Source organism: Girardinichthys multiradiatus, chromosome 20 (genome assembly GCF_021462225.1).
Source record: "Girardinichthys multiradiatus isolate DD_20200921_A chromosome 20, DD_fGirMul_XY1, whole genome shotgun sequence".
Classification (NCBI taxonomy): Eukaryota; Metazoa; Chordata; class Actinopteri; order Cyprinodontiformes; family Goodeidae; genus Girardinichthys; species Girardinichthys multiradiatus.
Window position 1 is genome coordinate 18668033 of NC_061812.1, and position 27952 is coordinate 18695984.

Below are 27952 nucleotides of genomic sequence, written 5' to 3' on the forward strand. Positions count from 1 at the left end.
GATATATGTAGAAATTCGAAATAATATAAAAATATAAACAACACACAAGTGGACTTTTCTATCTTCCAATAAACTCTGACCAGCTTCCCTTTCTGCGTTAAAGAGAATCCTTCCCACAGCTTGATTCCACCACCATAATGAGTAGTTCACCATTTTACAAAAATTTCAAATACCCAAAGCTGTATTTAAAATGTTAATTGCAGCTTTGCATAATTATGCATAACCTTAGAGTCAATTGACTCTCAAATAAAATTCCAATGTCTTAAAATGTATAATGTTAGTGTAATTTAGTCTTTACCATAAAAAAGAAGATATTTGTTTGACTTAATTTAGACCAATGTAAACACACACACACAGTCACACACATAAATGCATTAATATTACACAAATTCAAAACATATACGGAGTGTAATCCTCCACATGGCGTTTTTCTGCTAACATCTTACTCTCCTATAGTAGGTTTTATTCTGTAATAGCTTCTTTCCTTTACCTTTATTTATTTGTTTGAATTAAAATGTTAATTTCTACAATGTAATGGAAAAAACCTTATTCGATGTTGCCTTTTCTAATATTTCTTTAGGCGTGGGTAATTACAAAACTGTGTAAAAACAAAGAAAAAGTACATCTGCTCGTCTTCTTTTAATATGAAACATGGATCTTTATTGACTTTTTATCCAAGCAGCTTTTATGTCATGAAGACTGAACATTATTAAGCACTTAGCTGCAGTACAAACTGTGACACCGGGTAATTAAATTAAATAATTAGGTTGTGCATACCAAAACACACCCACAAATAAAATCTTAAGATCCAAAAGTACACAATGTAGAGATGAGGAGTTTATCTGATAATTAAAGTAATACCATACAAGTGTACCCTGCTGGGTTGTGCCATATTATCATTTATGTAGTTAATCCCCGTTTCCTGCAGGTAGCTGACAGCCTGCGTTGGATCACATGATAAATGTAACCTTTTAAAAGAAGAAGAAGAGCAAACAACATAAATATTCGAGAGCACTTTTTTATTTTACGCCAGTGAAGTTATAATATGAATTTACGCGTTTTAATGTTCTAACAAATGCGTTAATTTTAATCAGGCGCTACATCGCCAACTTTCTCAAACAGAAACATTTAGGGTCCTTCTCCTTCACGTGTTCTGCTGTCCTGCCACCATGCCGAAGTCAAAGAGGGACAAGAAAAGTAAGGAAAAAAACATTTTAGATGAAAAATTGTTTCAACAACTCAAATCGGTTTGTGTTTTTAACTGATGACTGATTAGTTATTAATGAGAAAACGCGCCCAGAAGCTGGATAAGCTAGCTTCTTTACATCTTCAGTCAGCATGGCGGCAGTCCTGCTGCTTCACATCTTTCTTAAACCTAATTTATTCCCACTGTTTTCCTCCATCAGTTTCATTGACAAAAACAGCCAAAAAGGGACTAGAATCCAAACAGAAGTTAATAGAGGAGGTGAGTATTTTTCATAACATCCAGAGTGTTTTAATCAGATATTAGCTTCTCCTCTGTGTGAAATAAATCTCTTGGCCTTTTTTATTTAGCTCCGGAAATGTGTGGACACCTACACAAACTTGTTCATATTCTCTGTGGAAAATATGAGGAATAACAAGCTGAAAGACATCAGGACAGCATGGAAGCACAGCAGGTAATAATAATGACGCACTTGGATTCAGGTTTTCAAGGACTGCCCAAATTTCTCGGAAATAATTTATGTCTGAAAGGCGAAAGACACGAATAAATGAGTAAAATTCCAACCAGTCATTTAAAATGTACTCATTAATAAGTTGCAAATTAGTTCAATTGTTACTCATTTTTAAGGTCATTTAACTCAAAAAATGTTTGCATTTTTTTGTTCAGTTAAACTTCAACACAATTGGCAAGTTTTGATCATTTATATCATTAACTAAAGGGAAGTACAGATCATCCTTAAAAGTATCTTGAAAGTGCTTGAAAAGTCATAAAAATTAAATTCATATTAAAATGAAATACAGGTCCTTCTCAAAATATTAGCATATTGTGATAAAGTTAATTATTTTCCATAATGTCATGATGAAAATTTAACATTCATATATTTTAGATTCATTGCACACTAACTGAAATATTTCAGGTCTTTTATTGTCTTAATACGGATGATTTTGGCATACAGCTCATGAAAACCCAAAATTCCTATCTCACAAAATTAGCATATTTCATCTGACCAATAAAAGAAAAGTGTTTTTAATACAAAAAACGTCAACCTTCAAATAATCATGTACAGTTATGCACTCAATACTTGGTTGGGAATCCTTTGGCAGAAATGACTGCTTCAATGCGGCGTGGCATGGAGGCAATCAGCCTGTGGCACTGCTGAGGTCTTATGGAGGCCCAGGATGCTTCGATAGCGGCCTTTAGCTCATCCAGAGTGTTGGGTTTTGAGTCTCTCAACGTTCTCTTCACAATATCCCACAGATTCTCTATGGGGTTCAGGTCAGGAGAGTTGGCAGGCCAATTGAGCACAGTGATACCATGGTCAGTAAACCATTTACCAGTGGTTTTGGCACTGTGAGCAGGTGCCAGGTCGTGCTGAAAAATGAAATCTTCATCTCCATAAAGCTTTTCAGCAGATGGAAGCATGAAGTGCTCCAAAATCTCCTGATATCTAGCTGCATTGACCCTGCCCTTGATAAAACACAGTGGACCAACACCAGCAGCTGACACGGCACCCCAGACCATCACTGACTGTGGGTACTTGACACTGGACTTCTGGCATTTTGGCATTTCCTTCTCCCCAGTCTTCCTCCAGACTCTGGCACCTTGATTTCCGAATGACATGTAGAATTTGCTTTCATCCGGAAAAAGTACTTTGGACCACTGAGCAACAGTCCAGTGCTGCTTCTCTGTAGCCCAGGTCAGGCGCTTCTGCCGCTGTTTCTGGTTCAAAAGTGGCTGGACCTGGGGAATGCGGCACCTGTAGCCCATTTCCTGCACACGCCTGTGCACGGTGGCTCTGGATGTTTCTACTCCAGACTCATTCCACTGCTTCCGCAGGTCCCCCAAGGTCTGGAATCGGCCCTTCTCCACAATCTTCCTCAGGGTCCGGTCACCTCTTCTCGTTGTGCAGCGTTTTCTGCCACACTTTCTCCTTCCCACAAACTTCCCACTGAGGTGCCTTGATACAGCACTCTGGGAACAGCCTATTCGTTCAGAAATTTATTTCTGTGTCTTACCCTCTTGCTTGAGGGTGTCAATAGTGGCCTTCTGGACAGCAGTCAGGTTGGCAGTCTTACCCATGATTGGGGTTTTGAGTGATGAACCAGGCTGGGAGTTTTAAAGGCCTCAGGAATCTTTTGCAGGTGTTTAGAGTTAACTCGTTGATTCAGATGATTAGGTTCATAGCTCGTTTAGAGACCCTTTTAATGATATGCTAATTTTGTGAGATAGGAATTTTGGGTTTTCATGAGCTATATGCCAAAATCATCCGTATTAAGACAATAAAAGACCTGAAATATTTCAGTTAGTGTGCAATGAATCTAAAATATATGAATGTTAAATTTTCATCATTACATTATGGAAAATAATGAACTTTATCACAATATGCTAATATTTTGAGAAGGACCTGTACAGGAACTAACCTTTGCGGTGTTAAAATAACCTGTTATCTTCCTGCAGTTTGTTCCGATGACAGATGCCATAGTATCTTAATCAAGAGCCTTTTTTCTGAGTAAATTTAAAGTATGCCCTACACATTGTGTGTGACAAAAACAAAGCTCCTTGGCACAAGTATTCATATCCAAAGCAAGTACTTCTGTTATTCCCCACTCTGACATAAGTGCTGCTGGTATTTACGCCAAATTTTCAATGGCATGCCACAGCTAGATATGCTTTAGAGTTGATAGAGGTCCACTTCTCTGAAATCTAACTATCTGCAGATGCCTTCGTCTCAATGGCTTTGGTTTTCTTCTTGGATTTCTTATATCTTTGCTCTACCAAAGCGTTCAGTCTAAATGAAAGAGAGGACTTAGAATAGCAAATATGGGGAAAAATGCATCACGTACTCAGATAAACACCTGCCTTGTGGGGAGAACATAGGTAGGGCTTTAACAAGCTTTGTAAACTCGTTGTCCTCCGCTGTAGTAAAGGCCTGGGATTCCCCTAGCACCACATTGACCAAGGCCTCATCAACATCAATCTTCTCCCGATGGGAAAAAATGTGGTATTTAATTACAAAAAAATACAAAGTAATGTACCATGTGACTGTATGTTTGCTTGCTGTCTTTGCATCCTAAAATGATTTACCTGAACTTGGTCCACCTTCGTCCGTCTCCTTGTTTTCATGCAGGGCTCTAAAATGCCTCAGCAATAAATGAGGTGTTAATGTTGTAGCCAAGTTCTTTTGAACACAACAGATGCTTCCTTTTAAAGCACTGGAAATTAGAACACTGAACGCTCTGCGTAATTAATAGTGATGATTTATTCCAATGTGTATACCTCATTAGGAAAGATGAGATCCTAATGTTGTCAGACAGGAGAAAAATCTCCTTTTTCTTGGCTGTTCCATTGCATAAAAAAGACACTATATTAGATTGCTAACACAATCCCAAGTCAACAAAATGTGACGGGGAGTCGGCAGTGCTTTGCTGCCCTTTTTATAATAGAATATCAACAAGTATTACTGGTTGAAATGACAAAAGACATTAAGATGTCTAAAATTACAGTTGTACTTGTAAGAAATTAAATATTAACTAAGTCCTAAAGTTTTCCTTGCAAGAATGATGTTTAAGTTGACTGAAAGTTTGGTTGTGGGGAGGAAGAATGCCATTCTAAATATTTTAAATGTCTTTTACTATTGTATAATAGTAGAGGCAATGCTGAGCAAAGAACTGACTTTACATTGGTTTTGTTACCAGCACCTGCTTGTTTGTTGAATTGATGAACAATGCCAGAAATAACAGTTTTACAGTCAAAGAATAATGTGCTACTAGTAGATAAATCCCTGAAGTCTGTTGCATCTACCAGGTTTTCCTCAGCTCTTGGATGATTTTATATTTTTAAAGACACATCTTTCAGATCCACATTTTGCAATACGGTAATTTTACAGGATTTACACTTTGTTTTTTGTCCCTCCACTATTCACTTTTATAATTGTTTAAGCACACAAACACGATTTGAGTACAAGGATGGAGTGAAAATGAATGAGAAACCAGCCAAGGGACTAGCTACACCACACCTGGTTGATTATAGCATAACGTACAGCAGTTATCGTCTGGAAACGCACTGCTTCCAGACAAACTAGGAGTACACAAAGTGGATGGGGCCATTTGACTTTAATAAGTGTTTTTTGCGCATTGCTTTTTGTTTTTGTGATTGTTTGGAGATAAAATTTAAAACACATTTTATTACTTGCACAGCCATCAGCTACCCCCAGACTCATATTGGATTAAACATTTTACTTTTAATAGATTAGTAGAATCCTGATGTTATTTCTAAAATGCCCATGTAGGCACCTGCTGGGGTGGATTTGTTTTGTCGCTGTGCTCATGAGCCCGGTAACACTAGAAGCGTGTGTAGGAGATTAGTAGAGGTTACTGGGACAGACTTTGGTTGATTTATCAGGCTGTAACAACCTCAATCTGCTGATTTATTGAGACCAATAAGATCCAACATACAGTGTTAACGGTACAATCAGTGGACAAGTAGATGAGTTCATTTAGGATGAGAAGAAATGTATTGTAATACAGTTAATTTATTTCAGATTTATGCATAAATTAGTCACTCGGCATTTAATGGTTTCTACAGAAAGTCATGTTTTGGATACAAAAGAGGGCTCTTTTCAAGAGCATCACATGTAGTTTTACTCACCTAAAACAGCAGGAATTATGATGTTTTACCATAAGTTCTGTTCAAAGTCTGTATAAATTAAATAAATACCTTTAGACTTCATTGATCTCACAATGGAGAAATTGTCCTCGGGATTTAGCCCATCCATTAGGGAGCAGTGGGCTGCCATTGTGCAGCACCTGGGGAGCATTCAAGGGCTAAGGGTCTTGCTCAGGGACCCAGAGTGGCAGGCTGTGGGATTCAAACCAGGGTGCTTGTGGCCTCTCCAGGACACAAATGCCCTGCTCTCTAAACACTAGGCCACTACTCCCTCATGTATAAGAGAAAATATAAGATGTGAACTTCGCTTAGAAAACACTTACAGGAAAATTGAAGTTGAGAGCCGCTAAGAAGTGTCTGGTTTTATGGTAACTCTGTACGCACATTCCTACTGTACAACTTGGCAAAAGACAAACATGTCAGTGGCAATAACTGTTGGCACACACCTGTTTAATTTGCTAAAAATCCAATCTCATTAATGTAATTAGTTGTTAAAAAAAAATGTTCTATTTTGTGTGCAGATTCTTCTTTGGCAAAAATAAAGTCATGATTGTTGCTTTGGGAAAAGGGCAAACAGATGAATACAAAGATAATTTGCACAAGGTAAGAGTGGCTTTAAAAACCAAACTCAGCCTATTGATGCAAATTAATATCATCCTGGTTTATGCAGAAAATTGAACCTTTTATGATCCCGATATTCAGGTCAGCAAGTATTTGCGTGGAGAGGTGGGAGTACTTTTCACAAATAAAACAAAGGATGAAGTACAAGAGTAAGTATGAGTCTACTGAAGTCTTCTTTGTTGTAGTTCCTCTCTAAACTTTGCTCTCAAATTGGCTACTTGCAGATATTTTAACTATTTCAAAGAGATGGACTACGCTCGCGCTGGCAACCAGGCACAGATGGACGTAACGCTGGAAGAAGGTCCTCTTGAACAGTTTCCTCACTCAATGGAGCCTCAGCTGAGACAGCTGGGACTACCTACAGCTCTGAAGAAAGGTGAGAACATAGACAGCGAGGTAAACCTGTCTTCTCATCCAACCTCATCTCGCTCCCGGCTGTTTTCAACATTTTAATCATTGCTCTGGGTGTAGATACAAGCAAGTTTCGCCCTGTGACTGTTTGCTTGTACTGATTCCCTGACCCATGTAAATCAGCACACATCTGTCTTACAGGAGTTTTATGCTTTCATGTCTTACCCATTTTGAGAAGCAGCTAATGGAGATGTGTCTGTGTGTCATTTATACTCTAGCAAAACAGGAAGTCTCAAGAGCCTCAATTAGTTTCTAGCTTCAGTTGCATTTGTTTTATAGGGATTGTTGGGGATGCCCCTAATTGTCACAAATTTAGCTAAACAAAATTATTTTTGTTTAACCAAACAAATGTTCTTAAGTAAAAGATTGGATTCCTGACTTTTCAGCTACTAGATGTGCCAATAATTGTCAAAGACATTATAGGGTTGGCTGATTTCATTTTTAATATATTTTATCTATTGTTGCTAGGTGGGTATGCCAAAAAAAAAAAACCATGGCCCATTTTCTCCATCCAAAGAGTTTTTGTCTGAAAACTTACCTTTTGTTACAAAAAATAAGTTGTTGGCCAACTCTTGTACTTCATTATTTCATGTCAGTTTTCAACTTGTTCATACAGGTGTAGTAACGCTGCTCAAAGGCTATGATGTTTGTAAAGAAGGGGACGTTCTGACTCCTGAACAGGCTCGGCTTCTGGTGAGCTTTGAAACTTCTCAGATAAATGCTAAAGGTCTTTCTTTTTCCACAAGCTCATATAGTCCCACCTTCCTCTTGTGTGTTCACAGAAACTGTTTGCCATTGAGATGGCAGAATTCAAAGTGCAGATCAAATGTATGTGGAGCTCAGAGACAGGCAAGTTTGAGAGTTTGGGCGATCAGGAAGAGCCCGTGGAGGAAAAGGAAGATGAAGAGGACGATGATGCGGAATAAAACTCCTGCAAAATCAGCCAGTTTTCAAAAGCAAATGGACTTCTATTTGGAAATTTATCACACATTTTTTATTTTAAAAAAATACTTCAATACAGAAACTTGTTTAATTTTGTGTTCGGACTGAGTTGTTCAGTAAACACTGGACTGGTGTCAAATTGTGTCCTTTTGTGAATGTTTCAAAGGTTTTTCTGAAAACTTGATTATAGATTTGTTTGCCATTTGGTAGAAAACATATAGTGAGTTTCTTTTATGAATCATAGTTACATTTTTCACATTCATACTGCAAAGTGCTTTTGCATCAACAGCTGATAACACACACACCTAAACTGATTTTTGGAAGATTAAGCAAGAATTTATGAAAATGGCTATTTTGACCCTAACCGTAGCCTAATAATCAGTTTTCAGTCAAAAAAAAAAAGAATTATATTTTAATGGACATAGACAACATATTTGCTTCAAGTGTCTTCATCTGAAGTAGTTCGGACACTCGTGGGCTACGAGATCCCAGGCCTCATTAAAGGCATCGACCACTCTCTGATTCAGAGGACCTTCCTCAGCTGCAGCCAGGTTCTGCTGAAGTTGCTCCATGTTAGACATTCCTATGATGACTCCATCTCCCAGATCACCCTGGACACAGTATTCAGAAAAAGAGCATTCATTGACTTTAGGTTTGTAACTAACTAAAGCTGCAGACACTGTTGTGAACAAGAGTTGTACACTTAATCCTTAAAGGGATCTATGCATTTTTAATGTCAGGGACAAAACTTTGAGAGTCCACAGTCACATTATAGACAATATTTGAAGTCTAAATTCAAAACGTCACTATGAATTTGTGTCATTTCTGCAATTGGAGATTGAATACAGAACCTGCATGAAGGGGGTGGATTGAAACTGGACAGAAGGATTAGGATCAATGAAATGACCGATAAAATACTGGATGGACACAAATTAAATGGGGATTGAAATAAAAATACTGATTTTCCCATCCCAGTCCAGATCTGGAAATTACTTTCTACCAACTGTGTAGGAACTCAGTGAATACAGTGACATCTAGTGGTGAATTTCATATCACAACCTTCTGAAAACGCCTGTCTAACCAAATCTTGCAGCAGTGAAGACAGAATAGTACAATGGCCTGTTAAAGTCCAACAAACCAGGGCCTGTATTCACAAAGATTTCTAAGACTAAAAGTAGCTCCTACTGAATTGATTCTAAGATTTTTCTTAGAATTTTCCCTCAGTAAGATAAAAAGGATTCACAAAGCACCTTAGGCCTTAAGAGAGCTCCTAAAGTGAACAAATGTTAGGAGTAGTGAGGAGGACTTTTAGTGAGCTAGAGTGTCTTAAGCAGAGAAGATGGCTGAGAGATATTCTCCTTGCAATGAACATTGAAATAAAACTACCGGCTCAACCGCGCAGGGACCCACCCCCTAAACCATAAATACATTTCTATAACATACAATTATTAGAGAAGATGGAAATCGTTTCAGCAGCAGGATAGATTAAAGGTGCACCTCTGAGATATATCTATATATAGTTAGATATATCTATATCCATTTATTGATCTATCTATACAGACAGACACACACTCACTCCCATCAAAAGTTTTAGAACGCCTTTCTCACTTAATGGTTTTCTTTATATTTATGAACATATGGAATTATGTAGCAAACAAAACATTTAAAAAGAACTTTAAATATGTTTTATATTTTAGATTCCTTACCGTAGACAGCCTTTGCTATAATGACTGAAATATTAACCTTTGGCCGTCTCTCAGTGAATCTCTGGATAGTTCTTTTAAGACTCTTTGGAAAACCATTTCAGGTGACCACCTCATGAAGCTCATGGAGGGAATGCCAAAAGAGCAAAGCAGTAATCAGAGCAAAGGGTGGTTATTTTGAAGAATCTAAAATATAGAAATGTTTAAAGTCATTTTACACTTTTTGTTTACTATGTAATTCCATGTGTTCATTCACAGTTTTCTTGCCTTTGGTGAGAATCTACAATATAACACTTGAGTCCCTGGCAGGACTTTTAAGCCAAATTAGGAGCTTGCTGAGAATCTTTGAGAATACGGGCCCTGATCTAGAGTATTCTAAAAATGACTTTTTAAAGCGCAAGTGTATGTTTAGAGCTGTCAAAAGCTTTTAAAATCTTCGATTCTTTCAAAGACTTGAAAGAAATTGAAATAAATGAGAACAATCATTACAAACCGTACTTAGAGTCCTCAGAGATTGGTAACTAATGAACAAATTATGTTTCTGTTTAACAGGACTACATCCATCCTTCAATATGAAATGTTTCATTTGTAGAATTATTGTAAAAGACACTTCTTAATACATCTTTAGTTTAGAGTTCCAGGATTTTGTGGTTTTCTGTGAAAATGATCCCACAACTGGAACTTGATGCATAAAAACTAATTAATACACTGTTGTGTTTATCTATCCTATTTGATAAACTGAACATCCATAACCATCCATCTAACCTTATGTAGCAGTTGGTATCTAAACATAACCAGTACCTTCAGCTGGGAGTGGTGGTACATCCAGCGCATAGCTGCAGAAGTCAGGCTGGGCTTCTCTGAGCCGTATGCCGTCTCTAAGGCCTTCAGAACCAGATCTATGGCCTGGAAATGACTCAGCTTCCAGTATCTTGAACAGAGAAGACCAGCTGTCATGGTTACAGTCTGCGCAGACCAAAACATACCATTAACATGCAACAGCAGGGTACGAGTTCCTGGTCTTTCACCTGTCTCTGTATGCTGCAGCCCAGCTGTTGCTAAAGAATCGCCCAGCAGGCTGAGAGCCGTCCTTGTCCTCGTAGTGGTACTTCCCTGTCAGGAGACCCCCTGGAAGATGAGAAGTCACATCAGAGGTCAGACATGTCTCGATAACAGAGATCCAGAAAAATAAGTCAATTCATACATTTTTACAATCGACTTAAACTGAAATATCGCTGGGTTTTTTATGCAAAAACATCAGATTATTAGGTGGTTAAAACATTGGACAAACAGAATGAAAAAGTCATACAAAAACTAATATAGAGTGACAGGAATAAATGTGCGTGATAAATTTTAACGCAACATACTAAGCTCTTCTATTGGTACATCACAGCTTGTGTATTTGTCCATTTCCTTGACTGTTTTGCTGTTACTGATAGAATCCACAGATAAATTACCCTTATTCGAAGACAAAAAGGGCATCTTTACTACCTTTTTGGCAACTCTAAGATCAGGGATGTAAATACAAACACGTTTGAAACATTGAAACACCCTTTTTATGCTTTTTACAAACAAAATAAAGGCTTCAAAGATCAGAAACTGTGTTATAAAGAATGTGTTTAGCGCAGGATAACATGTTTACTGTAGGATAACATGACCCATCTGAAGGTTAAAGATTTTTAATGGAGCCATTAAAGTTAGTCCAGATGCCCAAAGAAAAGCTTTCTGTTTCAGGACTTGTGGGATTTTAGGTAAATGTTGAGAGCATTATAAAAACAAGTAAAAAAAAACTAGAAATTTGAGTCTGGAAAAGTATTTTTAAACACAAAACCTGTAGGAATGATTTAAATATAGGGAAAAATGTATACTTTTTACATTATTCAACTATAAAGTATACTTTAACTCAGACAGTGAGTGCATCACAATAGGTGAAGTACCTGCGAGAGGATTGTATGCATAAAACCTCATTCCATAGTATCTCAGGCAGGGTAGCAGTTCTGTTTCCACCTGTCTTGTTGTAGCGTTGTACATTCCCTGTGAGACATTGTGAGAGTCTGAGTAAAAAAAAAAAACATGTGCAAAGCTGGAAAACATTTCTCTAGTTTTCTAGATTTAGAGGTAAGAATTCTGAAAATGTACATCCTTGATATGCTGCAGGTTCAATAAACAGCGCCCTAGTATAAATGACCTCACATTTGCCAAATTAAAACCAAAATGTTCAAAGTGTTTCGTTGCCATTTTCAGCTCACTTTAGTTAAAAAAATCCCCAAATAAAATCCAGTGCAGCCAACTACTTTAACAACTTATTTATTTTAAATCAAGTTTTTTAAAGAACATTACTGAACAAACAGCACCATGGAAACCAAAGAACAAAGCAGGTAGGCCCAGGATAAAGTTGTGCAGAAGGTCAAAGCAGGGTTAGGCCATAGAACAAAACTCAAAGCTTTAAACATTTCACAAAGCACTGTTCAATCCACTGCAGCAGATACAAAGAAGCAATCAGACTTGATTTGAATTTGGATGGAGCTAAATGCAGAGAATTCCCAGAAAAAACTAGAATGACTCCTATCCTTCCTGGAAGACCACGTATACAGCCAGAGCTACAGAAGTATAGCTTAGATCGAAGCATTTCCACATGTTAGAATGGTCCATTCAAAGCCCAGACCTAAATTTTATTGGAAATCTGTGTGAAGACTTGTAACTGACATTATCCATTCACACCCAACTGAGCTTGAGCTATTTGCAAAGATAAATGGGCCACAATTTCAGTCTCTAGAGACCTCCCCGAAAAATACTTGCAGCTGTAATTGCAGTAAAAGGTTGTTCTACAAACTATTTAGTGAAGAGTGGGGGATAAATATTAATGCATGCTACATTTTTCTGATTTTTATTCATAAAACATGTTGAACATAAGAAAAAATGTGTCATTCTCCTTCTAAAATACAAAAAGGCACAATTTTGTTTTGGTTTTATAATATAAAAAGTACAATAAAATACACTCTAGTTTGTGGTTGTATGATGACAAAATGTGGAAAGGTTTGAGCGGTTTAAATATCCTCCTTCTATAAATATTCTACATTAACATAACTCCTAAAAACACAGCCAAGACAAAAACCTCTGTTGTCATTTGAGTCTTTTGTTTGAAGAAGTGACTATTTCTTCAAACAAAAATAAATACAAAATCCCCACGACTGATTAATAAATTTGATTTAGATTTTTCACTTCTTCCTGAACTTTATTTGCACACATCTTCAGGTTTCTGCTAGATTCTGAAAATTTACGAAACATGACACATATTTGTGATCATTTCTGTGAAATGTTAACATACAGATCTTTCTCAACTTACAAATTCCTTAGCTACTTGATCAAAACTTGCTTGGTTTTAAGGCAGGTTAGGAAAATACCACCAGAATACCTGACTTTGCCCCTTTAGTTTTATTTATCACAGATTTTTTTTTAATTGTTGCTTTATTCATTAATCAAATATTACCTGATAAACAGTGGGAACAATCCAGTTGTTATGTCTGCAGATGCATCCAATTTCAGCAACTTCCCACGACGCGTAGTTTGACAGCCCCAGCTCTTTGAATTTACCCTGAAGATGATAATGTTACATTAAATCTTACTTTCATGTTCTCTAAAACACAGAAAAAAACAGCATATCCACTTATAAAGACTGTTTATTCAGTGTTATATTTGGACACCAAACTATTACATCATTTTCAACTGTTAATTTTCCAAGTCAGCTCACCTCGTTGTGGAGCTCATTGCAAGCCCTCAGAGTGTCCTGGATGGGGTTTTGATGATCAGGAGCATGAAGATAAAAAAGGTCCACACAGTCAGTCTTCAGCCTCTGCAGGGAGGTTTCAAGCTGTGAGCGAACGCTTTCCGGCTTCAGTGTTTTCCCATCCCAGGGGTTTGCCTTGGTTGCTATGCTTACTGTGGGGTAAAGAAAGAATTCCCAGACTGATATGTTCTGTGATTTAATTATCTCAACACAACTACGACAACCCGTTATGATAAAAACAACACAAGTTAGCCTGCTACAGTGCTAGGTTAGCTGTTAACCAAGCTTTTTATGCATTATGCCCTAACACATGAAGAAAACCCACTGCATCAAAGTCCTGAGAAATCATGTCACCCTTCAGTGAATTCATCATGTATGTTAAAGCCTTATTATACATGTTCTCAGAGGAAGCACAGATGTAAAGAGGTCCAAATAAGTTAAAGATAGATCTGCTCCATCATACTGGTAAAAATGGATTTTCATCACCAAATTGCTCCTGAATTACTGGGCAAAGTTTCTTCAGGAGAATGTTTTGATCATTTTCTTTATCCATCGCAGTGTTTTTCAGACAAATTTGTGAATGAACCCACTCCCTTGGACAAGAGGGAACCCCACATATAAATGCATTGTGACACAGGACATGTGGTAATGTTTACATTTTCACTGATGTCCCAAACAGTCTGAGGAGTGCTTCATAGAAGACAAAAAGACTTTACTCCAGGTCAACGCTGGTTGCTCTTTCAGAAAAGCCGACTGTCTTTGTTTCTTTGTTCTTCCTTTTAGAGAAAACTGGCATCTTTGCCACCCTTATTGACACCAAGTCCCCTCCCAAAAGTCTCCAACTTTACTGCAAATAAAACACTAAAATGCCTGCAGCAATTCCTAAACAAGCTCTGCACTGGTGGTAACCTGGTCCATTAGTTAGATTCCCTTGAACAAATAGCATTTGCTGGACTTTCAAGGTCACCGTGACGCTTTCTTATCAACCAATTGAAAATGTCTCCTTGAAATGATTGATGATGCATGAATAGGTGATTTAGGTGCAAACGTACTAGTAGGAACATACAAGCCTGTAAACTGACAAAGATAGATGACATTTTTCTCAGAAGTAATGATTATTGACAAAAGAGGAGAGATTCTAAGCATCCTCCCTTTTAAATCAACCATTCAGTCAGTATTATAGAGAGGCACACTTTTAGTTGGGCTAATCATAAGCCTGTTGAAATGATACTTGCAGATCATTTTGTTGCAGAGCGAAAACGCTGTGCAAATGAGGTTTTTTGTCATCTTTAGTCAACTTTGCATTAAATTGCATTTCACCCGAACGCTCGGCATGGAAACTCAGACTTAAAGCAAAAGGTGAAGTGGTAGTATGTAAGAAACAAGATTTTACGCAACTTGCTTGGAGTAGGCGAGGAGAAAGTTTACAGGTCCTTCTCAAAATATTAGCATATTGTGATAAAGTTCATTATTTTCCATAATGTCATGATGAAAATTTAACATTCATATATTTTAGATTCATTGCACACTAACTAAAATATTTCAGGTCTTTTATTGTCTTAATACGGATGATTTTGGCATACAGCTCATGAAAACCCAAAATTCCTATCTCACAAAATTAGCATATCATTAAAAGGGTCTCTAAACGAGCTATGAACCTAATCATCTGAATCAACGAGTTAACTCTAAACACCTGCAAAAGATTCCTGAGGCCTTTAAAACTCCCAGCCTGGTTCATCACTCAAAACCCCAATCATGGGTAAGACTGCCGACCTGACTGCTGTCCAGAAGGTCACTATTGACACCCTCAAGTAAGAGGGTAAGACACAGAAAGACATTTCTGAACGAATAGGCTGTTCCCAGAGTGCTGTATCAAGGCACCTCAGTGGGAAGTCTGTGGGAAGGAGAAAGTGTGGCAGAAAACGCTGCACAACGACAAGAGGTGACCGGACCCTGAGGAAGATTGTGGAGAAGGGCCGATTCCAGACCTTGGGGGACCTGCGGAAGCAGTGGACTGAGCCTGGAGTAGAAACATCCAGAGCCACCGTGCACAGGCGTGTGCAGGAAATGGGCTACAGGTGCCGCATTCCCCAGGTCAAGCCACTTTTGAACCAGAAACAGCGGCAGAAGCGCCTGACCTGGGCTACAGAGAAGCAGCACTGGACTGTTGCTCAGTGGTCCAAAGTACTTTTTTCGGATGAAAGCAAATTCTGCATGTCATTCGGAAATCAAGGTGCCAGAGTCTGGAGGAAGACTGGGGAGAAGGAAATGCCAAAATGCCAGAAGTCCAGTGTCAAGTACCCACAGTCAGTGATGGTCTGGGATGCCGTGTCAGCTGCTGGTGTTGGTACACTGTGTTTTATCAAGGGCAGGGTCAATGCAGCTAGCTATCAGGAGATTTTGGAGCACTTCATGCTTCCATCTGCTGAAAAGCTTTATGGAGATGAAGATTTCATTTTTCAGCACGACCTGGCACCTGCTCACAGTGCCAAAACCACTGGTAAATGGTTTACTGACCATGGTATCACTGTGCTCAATTGGCCTGCCAACTCTCCTGACCTGAACCCTATAGAGAATCTGTGGGATATTGTGAAGAGAACGTTGAGAGACTCAAGACCCAACACTCTGGATGAGCTAAAGGCCGCTATCGAAGCATCCTGGGCCTCCATAAGACCTCAGCAGTGCCACAGGCTGATTGCCTCCATGCCACGCCGCATTGAAGCAGTCATTTCTGCAAAAGGATTCCCGACCAAGTATTGAGTGCATAACTGTACATGATTATTTGAAGGTTGACGTTTTTTGTATTAAAAACACTTTTCTTTTATTGGTCGGATGAAATATGCTAATTTTGTGAGATAGGAATTTTGGGTTTTCATGAGCTGTATGCCACAATCATCCGTATTAAGACAATAAAAGACCTGAAATATTTCAGTTAGTGTGCAATGAATCTAAAATATATGAATGTTAAATTTTCATCATGACATTATGGAAAATAATGAACTTTATCACAATATGCTAATATTTTGAGAAGGGCCTGTATAATGTGGTGGAGGTTCTATCAAGGTGGGGGTTTAATTTCTGCCAATGCTGTTGGAAACCTTTTCAAAATTTATTTCAATCAGGAGCACAAAGATTTTGATCCACATAGAAATACTCTTTATTGTCCCTCAGTGGGGAGAAAACACTTGAAAGAATCTAAATAATATATTCGTGAAGACTCCTAAATTAATTACAAAAGCTTGTCAACACATTGCCTTTAAATAAACTCTGGATTGCACAAATTCAACAACGTTGGAGGTAAAATAATGTGCTCAAGCCTCATGACTCATGAGCGCGTCTTTCACAAAAATCGTACATTGCCTCCACCTTGAGGCGAAAAATAGAAACTATAACCATTTATTGGCAAACAAACAACGTGAATTGACTTTTGCACCAAAACTTTTATCTGCAAATAAGTATTTTTATAACAGTGAAAACTTACGAACAACCAACTTATTTTCTTACTCCAAGAGGAACCATCTGTTCTCATTACTGTAGAAACTCAATTTAAACGGTTATAAATTCTTACACTCTACCTGTTTTGGGAAGGTGCATGTCCCCTACGATGGCCTCCGACCTCCCATCCATGTACATGAAGGCTGTGTCCAGCTGGTTGTGGCCCTTGTTCAGGAAAGCCGTCACCATCCCCTGGCTTTGCTCGGCGTCGGCTCGCCCGCCGAACGCCATGGTTCCCAGTAAGGTGACAGGCCGTTTAACTGGGGACGAAGACATGTTTCTGCAAGACTCTAGCCGAGGCAAGTGTATTAGGATGGTTTTTATGTTGTTGGCCCGTGTGACCGTGCAGAATCCGCCTGTTACTATCCACAGCATGCTACGGTACCGCAGAGACCGTGTGACGGAGGGAGGGCAAAGGTTGGATAATAAGGGAGTGTCGTAAAGTTCCTCAGCCGGTACAAAACGCAAAATAGTCCGTGTGAAATTTTACCACCTAACGTTTCAGCTGTTCTGGTACTTTCAAGGTTGCTCCTAAAACAGTGCAAGGTTCATTTGAACACTTCCTGTGGTTTTAGACCCGTGTAAATATTTGTTCACCTCTCTCCTTTTTTCCCCCTGTGGTTTAGATGTAGTTCTTATCTTTGAACACAGGGTGGCAGCAAATCGTCATTTTAGACACGCTAGACAAACATGAACTCTTAATTTTACAGCTTAATTGCTGTAAAATAAATATTCTGTAAAATTGTAAAATAAAATTCATATAACAAAGCTTTAGACTGGAGGTTTAGAATAGTAGCATGTTTGTTATTGCAGCAAAATACAGTAATATATTCATAAATACAGCTCAACTGTTCCAGCCTTGATGGATCTTTTGTATTGTTTTCTGCTATCTTCTTACTTTGAAATAAAACATGAATCAACTACATTAAAGGTTATACGCTTTACTAAAACGTTTCAATTAACAATATTGATCTGCACATAACACTACCTCCTTGGGAGGGAACATAAAATAAACATGAAACAAAATACCATTATTTTATATTTTACTCACCACAATGGTGTGGAATGGGAATGATCAATTATTCATTTATTTTGCTTCCCATTTCTAAAGGATTTCAGCTGTTTCTTTTAAATGAATCAGAGAATTGTGAATGCAAGTACATTTAAATTAATTTTATCATTGAAAATGTTGCTTATTTTAATAACTTAGTTCAAAACATGAAACTCATATTATACAGCTCTGTTACACAGAGTAATATATATATTCAAGCATTTATTTATATTAATTTTAATGATTATGGTTTACAGATAATGAAAATGGGGTAGCACTGTTGCCTTGCAGCAGGTCGTGGTTTCGACTTCCGGCCGGGGGTCTTTCTGCATGGAGTTTGCATGTTCTCCCCGTGCATGCGTGGGTTCTCACCGGGTACTCCGGCTTCCTCCCACAGTCCAAAAACATGCCTGTTAGGTTAATTGGTCACTCTAAATTGCCCATAAGTGTGTGGATGAGTGTGTGCATGGTTGTTTGTGTGTTGCCCTGCGATGGATTGGCAACCTGTCCAGGGTGTACCCCGCTTCCCGCCCATAGACTGCTGGAGATAGGCACCAGCTTCCCCGCGACCCACTATGGAATAAGCGATAGAAAATGACTGATAATGAAAATTCAAAAATTTGTTTCTCAAAAAGTCTGAACATGCTTAGATATAAAAAAATGTTAATGTAGAAAAGTATCAATTACTGCTGATCACAATACTGCTGTGGTATTGCTGAGGTGTTAAAAAGGCCCAGGTTGCTTTAATAGCCGCTTTCAGCTCATCAGCATTGTTGGGTTTGGTGACTCCAGCCGTAGTTCCTAGCCTTGTGAATCTTCCCCAAACTCTTAAATGAGTTTCGCTGTACATTTTGGTCAGAACTGCAGTTATTCAAGTCACCTGAGCACCTTTTTCTACCACATGTTTTCTTTCCACTCAGCTTTCCGTTAACATGGCCGAATACAGCATCATGTGAACAGCTAGCTTCTTCAGAGTTGACCTTTTTTGCCTTACTCTTCTGCTGGAATGTATCAATGACTGTCTGCTGGATAACTGTCAAGACTGCAGTCATCTCCATGACTGAGTAAGCCATAACATGGCTTGAACATTTTTGTTAAAAAAACAAAAACAAAACATTTTTTATTGGTCTTATGTAATATCCTAAGTACAAAGTTTTCATAATGTGGGTTTCTGTTGAGTTCAGGCGGCCGATCCGGTGATCAGCGGGTCGGCAACGTAGGGGCAGGCGATCAGCAGGCCGGCGACGGGACCAGGAGAACCCACGGTGGAGCGCAGAGGCGCAGTGCAGAAACCGCTGGGACCTGCGGAGAGGCCTTGGAAATCTGCGGCATAGCTGCCAAGACACAGCAGGCGGAGAGGATGCGTCCTCGCAACCCTCAGGGACAGGAAGTGGAGACAGGTCCTCCACAAACTCCTCCGGAACGGGAACCAGGGATGGGGGCAGTTTGTCCTCAGAGCCCTCCAGGACAGGACCGGGAACAGGAGCAGGAAGGTGGAGGCAGTCCATCCACGAGACCCTCATGGACAGGAACAGAGTGTAAGGGCGGCTTGGCTTCGGACCCCTCCGGAACAGAACTAGGAACAGGATCGGGGTGTGGAGGCAGTTCTTCCATGAACCCCTCCAGAACTGGACCAGGAACAGGATTAGAAGTCGGAAGCAGCGGCGATGGCTGATCAGGAGCTAAACCATGAGCCGGAAAACTGTGTCGAGCTTCGGTTGAGAAGCGGGTGGAGAAGGGAGCAGGAGATCACCTCATAGAAGCGGCGATTTCTCCCAGGGCCCTTTGTCGCTCAGCCTCAATGGTGTGGTGGATCTGAGGATCAGGGAAAAAAATCCCTCCTCACCTCAAGCCAGTCTTGGAGGCTTCCAGCTATTTCCAGCCTTCTCCATGGTGAGCTGGGAGAGGTCACCCGGTGAAAAAATTATTTGGCCAGAACTTCAACCCACTTGAATTCCCTCACCATTCCTCCCGCTTGGTCCCGTTGGCTGGTTCCTTCTGTCATAATGTGGGTTTCTGTTGGACCATTAAGCGGGGAATAACTCCTGAAGCTCGAAGTTTGCAGACGACACTTTATTGCTCATGGCTGGACAGGGTACCAGGTGTTCACATAAACACAAACAACACATAAGGAACCAGCAGGGAACAAAGGAAACAAACGGGCTTAAATACAAAACGGGACAGTAGGGGGAACCAATGACAGACAATCAGGGGGAAACACAGAACAGGTGTGGGCTTGGGGTGCAGGGAGACAGAAAACAAAGGACTAGACCAGGTAAAATAACAAAACACAAACTGAAGAACTCAAAACACAAGCAGGTATGACAAAATTTCAATATTAACAGAAATAAACGTTTGAAATGTGTCACACTGTGAGGAATCCACACACACACACACACACACACACATATATATATATATATATAATGATTTTTAAAAATGTAAATTAATTACTGTTAACTTTTCGATTTAATTCTAATTTATTTAGATTTACTGTGTCCTGAAATAATTTGCCTTTAATTTGTAAGTTTGATTCTCGTGGGTCATGAGGCACATCTTACTTAATCATTTTGTTTGTGCAAATGTTTAGCTTTTTTTTTTTTTTTTTTTGGGACATCACAACAGGTTAATCCTGATTCTGGTCTGGCAGAAGTGCTTCCAGGGATAAACACAAACACACCCACCTGATTGCCATTAGACTAGTTTAACTGAGGCACATGTCTGAGATGAGCTCCGATATGTCTAGATGCTAATTAAAACACCATGCTGTAGTAAAGCTGGTGCCTAAGCAGCTCTGACCCGGCATTCTTCCGGGTCATGAACACATACCATGAGGGCAATGCAGACTTTGTATGGAGAATAGCAGTAGTCAGAGCGGGCTCCTGACCCTTAGACTGCTCCATCAGCTGTTTTATCCTGCAGAGCGGCCGCTCCAGACGCTCCTCTGCTGCAGCCGCAAATATTCTCCCCGTCTTAACTTGTGATGGGGCAATTTTCCACCCAACCAGCTCGCTTTCATTTCCAAGCGTGCGTGCCAGTGCGCGCAACGTTCTGGGTTCGTTTTACGCGCACAATCGGCCGCATTAGTGCTTCCGAAGCGAGGTAAACGAACTTTACTGCTGAACAGAGAATGTGTTTGTCAAAATCAGAACTTAATAATCTTTCATTTTGCTTCCCATTACACCCCTACTGTCCCCGCGTGTGCGCGTTTTATTTAATTTCCCTTTGGGATTAATAAAGTATTTTTGAATTGAATTGAATGGAATTGAATTTGAATTGAATTGAATTTCGCTGGAGACTTTCAGAGAGCTTTTTGCTAAATTGTGGATCTTACCGCCCTCACCCAACAGCCCACCGAGACTCTGCCATCATTACCAAGTCAGTGGGTGGAAAGCGGACAGCCAGCCTGTGGGAGGTTTTGTCCCTCACTCCATTATCTGCATAGAGGAGATATGTGTTTTCAGTCGGTGCCAAACACCGGCTGTGGGTAGGAGGAAGACACGCTGTGATGGGTCATGGATTTCATACGCGGACGAACATTTACGCACAGTTGAAGTTTTTTTAAGTTGAGATTTTTAATGCATTAATGGTGCTCCTTCGGATGATCTGGGGACGATGAAGTATATTCTTGAATAAGATCTGAATTTGTAACATTTTTTGAACTGAGAATAAATCCATGGAGACGAAAATGGGCATCTTCCTTTTTTCTTTTTATTTAATATTTATTGAAGAGGCTCATTTATTCAGCTACACCTTTGCCAGCAATCTCCAACCTCATATGTAAGTAAATGCTGGTTTTATTTACATTACACTGTTTTATATGTGTTTAGTTGAGCAGAGTTGACTGATTCCTCACAGTTTTTTTGAGGACTCCAAAGTTCCCCTTCACCCAACAGCAGTAAAAGGTATTTGCCTGTTTAGATAACTGGAATTCAAGAAACTAGTTGTGATAAAAACAATATGTATTGTCGAAAATGAATGGGCAAATTTTTTTTTTATTAGTTTGATTTTCTTTCTATATTGAAAATATACTAAACATAAAACCAGTGTCAAAGACACATAGGTGCATTTTGCACATTCTGACACTTTGCCTGGCCCGTGACGTCACGGGCCATACACGTTAAGGATGAGGATCCCAATACTTGACCCTTGTGAGGTGCAGAGAAGAAAAAGCGCGCCCTACAGTCACATTATACGAAAGTCACAAAATTAGCAGCCTGTCCAGTAGGGCTGCACACATAGGAAAAATATTTAATAGCAATATCATTCATGAAAAACGCAAAAGCGATATAGATAACAATTAACCCACATTTGCCAGACACTTTGCTTTCTTTACCACTACAAAATGTCCTCACCACTCTGTGAGCTTTAGCACCTTAGCTACCGAAGATATACATCTGATGTGGCCATAAAGAGCAGCTCAAGTCCATCCAATTGGTCAAAAATATGTGCAGAATGTAAATATCTGATACTTTAAATACAATATTTTTGCAGCAGCATTATACGATTGCAAATTGCACGCTATTGAAATGAGGACTGCAGTTTAAGATATATTTTTCATTTCTTCTGGGCTGTTTCATAATGTAATCTGTACAATTGGCCTGCATTTCTTCTTTAATATATTTTATTTACTTGAAGTATTCACTCCACGAACCTCATGCAAACTCCTAATCTTGAAAGTTGTTTTAGGGCCCTTCAAATAAAGAGACAGTCTGCTGTAACAAGTAGTTACAATAATAAAGTGCTTCAGTTTTGTGAGAACAGTAAGGTTTTTCATCATGCCATTATATGTACACCTGGAGGTGGTAGTGATTATTGTTGTTTATGAGATGAACAGCTGGATGTTATCTAAAGATTCCTGCCGATCTCCACACATGTCCATCCTTCCTGCTTCTTGGAGAGTTAATTAAAAAAAGCAAGTTTTAAAGATCATGTTGCAGTTTTTGTGACTGGACTCCCCTGATAGCTGACCCAGACAGGCTTTGTGCCTTTCTGGGCAACGTAACAAGAACGTAACATCAGATTAAATGGCTCAGCATGTTTCACCTGAAGGAGAAACTGTTGTCTCATTCTCTGCCTAATAACCTTTAGCTTCATACCTAAAAGTGAAATAATGTAGGCTATGAAAATAAATTATATCTATGAATGTGATAGGCCAACTGAAGTGGTGCATAATAGTGAAACCAGAAGTAAAGAAGATAAAAAAAATCTAAAAATGTTGATGTTCAACTGTGTTCAGCCCCCCTGAGTCAATACTTTGTAGCTTTTTCCTGCTATTACAGCTAAAACTCTTCGGGTGTACTTCTCTGCCAGTGTTGCACATTCAGCAGCTGAAACTTTTGTCCTTTCTTCTTCAGTCAGATTGGAAGAAAAGCATCTGCTTTGCTATGATCTGATTTAGGTTTGGACTTTGACTGGACCATTCTACCACAATAATAAATATTTATTTAACCAGTCCTCTGTAGCTTTGACTGTATGTTTAAGGTGTTTCTCCAGTTGGGAGGTGAATGTCCTCCCAAGGCTCAATTATTTTGAAGCTTCTAACAGGCTTTCTGTCAGGATTGCTATTAAAAGTAATTCAAAGTTCCCCTACATTTTGGACTGGTTTTGGCTGAGAAAAAAATGTGCGGTGTAGCTGTCCTCTGTTTGGTGCTCAGATGCATCACATTGGAAAGGCCACACTGCCTTGATTAGGATGACGAGCTTCATCTGTTGGGTATGTTGAATAGTCACCTTTTTACGTGAAATTCTCTGAATGGGTTTGCTGCCCATTGGGGCACTGGATGAGGTTCATGGGGGCAAACAAATGAGAAGCTGTTTTCAGGATGGCTAAGTCCAGGCAAGTTAGCCATGAAGACTCTGCTCAGCATGTTGCTGTCACAACCATATTTCATGTTGGAGATGGTCTGTTCAGATTGCGTTGTGTTAGTTTGCTACCAGACAATGTGATGACTCCAAAAGTTCAGTTTCAGTCTGCTCTGACAAATCTTCTTCCACATTCTAGCTTTGTCCCCTTCATGGCGTGTGGCAAACTGCATAAAAGACATCTAATGGCTCTCTTTCAACAATGGCTTTCTACCTTCCACTGTTTCATACAGGCTAGATTTGTGGAGTGCACAACTAATGGCAGTCTTGCCAATAGATTCTCCCACCAGTGCTGTGGATCTCTGCAGCTCCACCATAGCTGTGGATCTCTAAATGCTTTGAACCAACCACCTCAATCCCTGACATGTCTGCTGTATTCCTTGTTCTTCATCATATGATTTACTCTCTGACAAACCTCTGATGCCTTCCAAGAGAAGTTGTATTAATACTGAGAATAAATTGCACAAAACTGAACTCTATTTACAAATTAGTTGACTTCTGAAGGGGCAAATGATAGCACTAGATTTTATTTAGGGGTTGCATATGAAAGTGTACCACACTCTTAAGATTTCTTAGTAAATATTTTCGGAAACTATGCATTTCCCTTCTACTTTACAATTATGCTCTACTTGTTTGTCTGTTGTCTAAAGTCCAACTGCGGTTGTAAGGAAAGGCCCTGGGCTTTGCTGTTTTGAAACATTATAAATAAGGAATTTCCCCTAAGCCTTCAAAAGAATTTCCAGAAATCTGACTCACAGGTAATGATTTCCTAGGCATCAGTCTATCAACAACTGGAAAAATGCCTGACATGAGCTGTGAGCATTTACCTTTTTTCATAACCCTTCCTGAAGCTTTCATAAATTTACTTTCTCTGCCATCCATACATCTGTGGAAACACAGCAGAACATCTTGACACATTAAGCATTTTCCTATTTTTTATTCCAGGCCTAATGTGTGCACGGAGAGGGAGATGACACTGGTTGCCCAGAGGCAGCCATGTATGCAGGCCTTCACACGCATGGTTAAAGTGTGGAAGCAAGGCTGTGCAGGGCAGCTGTGGTGCATGGGATACGAGCGGAGGTGAGTAATGCGGCTCATTTCCAATGTTTCTGCTCCTCCCTTTCATCACTCAAAGGCTCTGGTTCTGCTCTTAAAAAAATACCCTTAACATCTCCTGCAGGCTATTCTGGGCTTTACCAACTGGGCCCTGGCGGGAGCAAAACATTTAATTTGTGGCTTTTGTATGGTCACATGATTTGTGCTACCAGAATATTTTATCCAGGAGGTTTATTTTTAATCCACAACAGGATGAGATGTAGCTTGCTGATTTCCTTTTTCCGCTTTGGCCCTGCTGTAAAGTTAAGTGCAAGGTGAATGCCACCTCTTCAGAGGCTCTACCTGTTATTTAACTGTCCTCTTTGCAGCTGACATTCCTTTACATTTCCTTCTGAGGTTTACGTGAGTTCCCCTGATTCATCTCTGCATTATTTACCACGTCAACAAAGCCAAAAGCTCCTTTGATGCCAGCCAAGGCAACAATTATGCGCTGAAACTAAATGTATAATGTGAGAAGCGCAATGAGGGGTCACTAAAGTACAGGGAGAGCCTCCATCAATGACAGCTTTAACACTAAAAGCCTGGGAAATTTTGTTTTACTTCGTACATCTACTTAAAAGACCCAGTTTTCTTATCAGGTGTCATGCAGAACAATTGGGATCATGTTTAAAAATAAACAACCTTTTAACAATGCTTATAGATTTTCAGTTGTACTTTGTTACCTTTCATTTCGGTGTCACAGCAGGGGTAAATGCTTATCGAACACACCGTTTTTCTCAGTAAATATTTCTGACTGGGTTATTGACATGAAAGTCTCACCAGATGTCATTAATATCTTAATTAATTCACATTTATAAATTAAGCATAACAAATGGGTCTATAAATTTAAGTAACGTGTAATAAAGCAGAATGACACAAGGAACAAGTATTTGACAGGCTTACTAAAATCTGTTCAGTACTTGGGAGAAAAGACTTTTGGGTAAGATGACTTGAAAATATGTCCAGTATGAAGTAGCTGACATTGCTCAGGTGTTCCTTTGGCCCATTCTTCAACACAGACCCTTTAAATCTTGAGGGTTCTGGGAGCCTCTTCTATTCTGAACTTCTGTTTCTTCCATAGATATTATGGTGAATTCAAGCTTTGTAATTGATAGAACCACAATAATGGTTTTATTTTCTTTCTCTAACATGAAATATGTTTTTATTGTCATTGTACAAACATACAATGGGCAGTAGTACAACAAAACTGGTGTATTGACCCACATAAGGTGCATAGAGAAATGCTTGATCAAAAACTATGTACAGAATAAAACAAATAGTGCAGCTATAGAATAGATGTCAATAAAAACAAAAACAGACAACTGAGTTTTCTTGTCTGTGGGATTTTTCTCTTGCTGACAAATCCACCCGTTTTCTTTTCAGATTGCTTTCAATGATGTCCTGATACATTGCTCTATTTTTCCTTCCTTTAATTATATGAAGTCTCCACCATATGAGGGGAAAACAGCCCCAACCCATAATTTCCCACCTTTAAACTTTGCTGTAAAGTAGATTTGGGATAATGCTTGTAATGTTTCAAACATGATTGGGGGAATAAATGCCACTGGTCTCATCTGATCAGATGTTATTCTCCATGTATTTCATTGGCTTTTCTAAGCACACTACTTTAAACAGGCTTCATCAGGCTTTTCTTCAGAAGTGGAGCCTTATGTAGTGATTTTGTGTTTAGTGAGGATAATCCTGTTGAGTGCATTGCTTATTGTTTTCATGGAAAAATGTAGTGGCTAGTTCCAGATTTTTTAGAAACTGACTGCTCAGTGGCTCCTTGCTCACTAGAAAAGAAGTTTTCAGAAGTTTTGAAACATTTGTTTTTCAGCTGTGTTCTTTGCACCTTTTGAATAAAGGTTCTTAACTGAATATTTCTTATGTTTACAGAACAGTGTATTACACAGCCTACAGACAGGTTTACAAACAGGATTATCAAACGGTATACAAGTGTTGCCTTGGATGGTCTCAGCTCAATGGAGAGGCAGGCTGTCTCTATCGTAAGTATCTCCACATACATTTTGTATCTTGTATTGCTAAATTATTTTGTTTCTGGTGTTTTTGTGAAGTGGTGTTTATTTATTTTTATGCATAGTTTATGATCTCAACAGTGATAGTGATATTTGAGTAAAAACGTGTCTACCAAAGGTCTAAAACTTTCTCTGCCAATACTTAAATTCCAAACTTTTCTAGACTGTGTTGGAGCCCTGTTTGCAGTCCTGGGAATTATTTCTGATGGTCACACTTTAGCTTCCAGCAGCTTCTCTCCTTATATACAAGCTTTGTTTCATACTCCTGAAACATAGAAGGCTCTTTTGATGAGATTTTACAACCAGTGATCCAGATCGGACAGCCTGCATACCATGAACCGACTCTTGGCAGGCTTTCCTGTAAACTGTTTGTCTCTTGGCCTTTAGGTGTACAAAAAACGTCTCATGTTTTTGATCTTCTGCCTGTAACTGACTCGTGGTTAATTTTCACAACACCTGAACAGGCAAATCACTCTTTGGGGTGGCACTATAATGGAAGGTTGATGGGATGGGGAGCTGGTAAAAATCTCCTGGATTTTTCTGTCATCATGCATCCTATTATTGTCTATATCAAAGGGCTCTTTGTTTCTAATGAGAAAATTATGGTATTAAATTATACAGTGAAGCAATGTGCTGCTTGCTCCCCAATGAGTCTGGTTTGTTTTAATACACTCTAATGGAAATGCCTTAAAGAGACATTCCTCCATGCTGCTCATTGCATGTACTTAAGCTAGACAATGGTTGCTCTCTTCAGCATGAGACATGGCTTTTATCTCAGTAACCAAAGACGGTGGCAGCACTTTCACATGGAACAAACTAATCACCCTTTTCTCTGTGCCATTGAACCTGGATAAAAGGAGGCTCACACCACAGGCCTCCCACTCCCACACACTTTGCTACGTGCTATCTGTACTGTATTTCAGTCAGCACAGTGCAATCAGTGTTGCTGTTTTTCAGCAGGACCTCCATGATCCTAAAGAAGGAAACCTGTTCTGCAAAATGTCCAGCTTGAGCAAATCTTCTGTAAAGAAGATGCTTTAATTAATTCAAATTTATTTGAGTAGGGACAAGTCATAA

The 27952-nt window shown here is 39.2% G+C and overlaps 3 protein-coding genes across 5 annotated transcripts in view; 2 read left to right on the forward strand and 1 right to left on the reverse strand.

The window, feature by feature from the left end:
- The first annotated feature begins 1045 nt into the window (after nucleotides 1-1045).
- Nucleotides 1046-7982, forward strand: mrto4 (MRT4 homolog, ribosome maturation factor). The gene is made up of 8 exons (XM_047347412.1): nucleotides 1046-1197; nucleotides 1407-1465; nucleotides 1555-1658; nucleotides 6391-6472; nucleotides 6572-6639; nucleotides 6715-6866; nucleotides 7518-7594; nucleotides 7684-7982. Exons 1-8 carry the CDS (start codon nucleotides 1170-1172, stop codon nucleotides 7825-7827), a joined length of 714 nt encoding a protein of 237 aa, XP_047203368.1. The 5' UTR covers nucleotides 1046-1169; the 3' UTR covers nucleotides 7828-7982.
- On the reverse strand, nucleotides 7873-17424 carry akr7a3 (aldo-keto reductase family 7, member A3 (aflatoxin aldehyde reductase)). Its single transcript, XM_047347411.1, has 7 exons — nucleotides 16909-17424; nucleotides 13298-13485; nucleotides 13037-13141; nucleotides 11484-11580; nucleotides 10575-10674; nucleotides 10348-10477; nucleotides 7873-8454 (listed from the first exon to the last, which is right to left on the reverse strand). Exons 1-7 carry the CDS (start codon nucleotides 17201-17203, stop codon nucleotides 8293-8295), a joined length of 1077 nt encoding a protein of 358 aa, XP_047203367.1. The 5' UTR covers nucleotides 17204-17424; the 3' UTR covers nucleotides 7873-8292.
- Nucleotides 10563-27952, forward strand: part of megf6b (multiple EGF-like-domains 6b) — a 93104-nt gene continuing 75714 nt past the window's right edge. Inside the window, exons 1-3 of one of the 3 annotated variants that reach the window (XM_047347403.1) lie at nucleotides 10563-10700; nucleotides 24690-24824; nucleotides 26736-26845. In XM_047347403.1, the coding sequence (XP_047203359.1) occupies nucleotides 24715-24824; nucleotides 26736-26845 (220 nt within the window). In that variant the 5' untranslated portion in view covers nucleotides 10563-10700; nucleotides 24690-24714. Of the gene's footprint in view, nucleotides 10701-20559; nucleotides 21660-24689; nucleotides 24825-26735; nucleotides 26846-27952 lie in introns of those variants that run through there. The other 2 variants (XM_047347400.1, XM_047347402.1) reach the window with 2 other exon arrangements.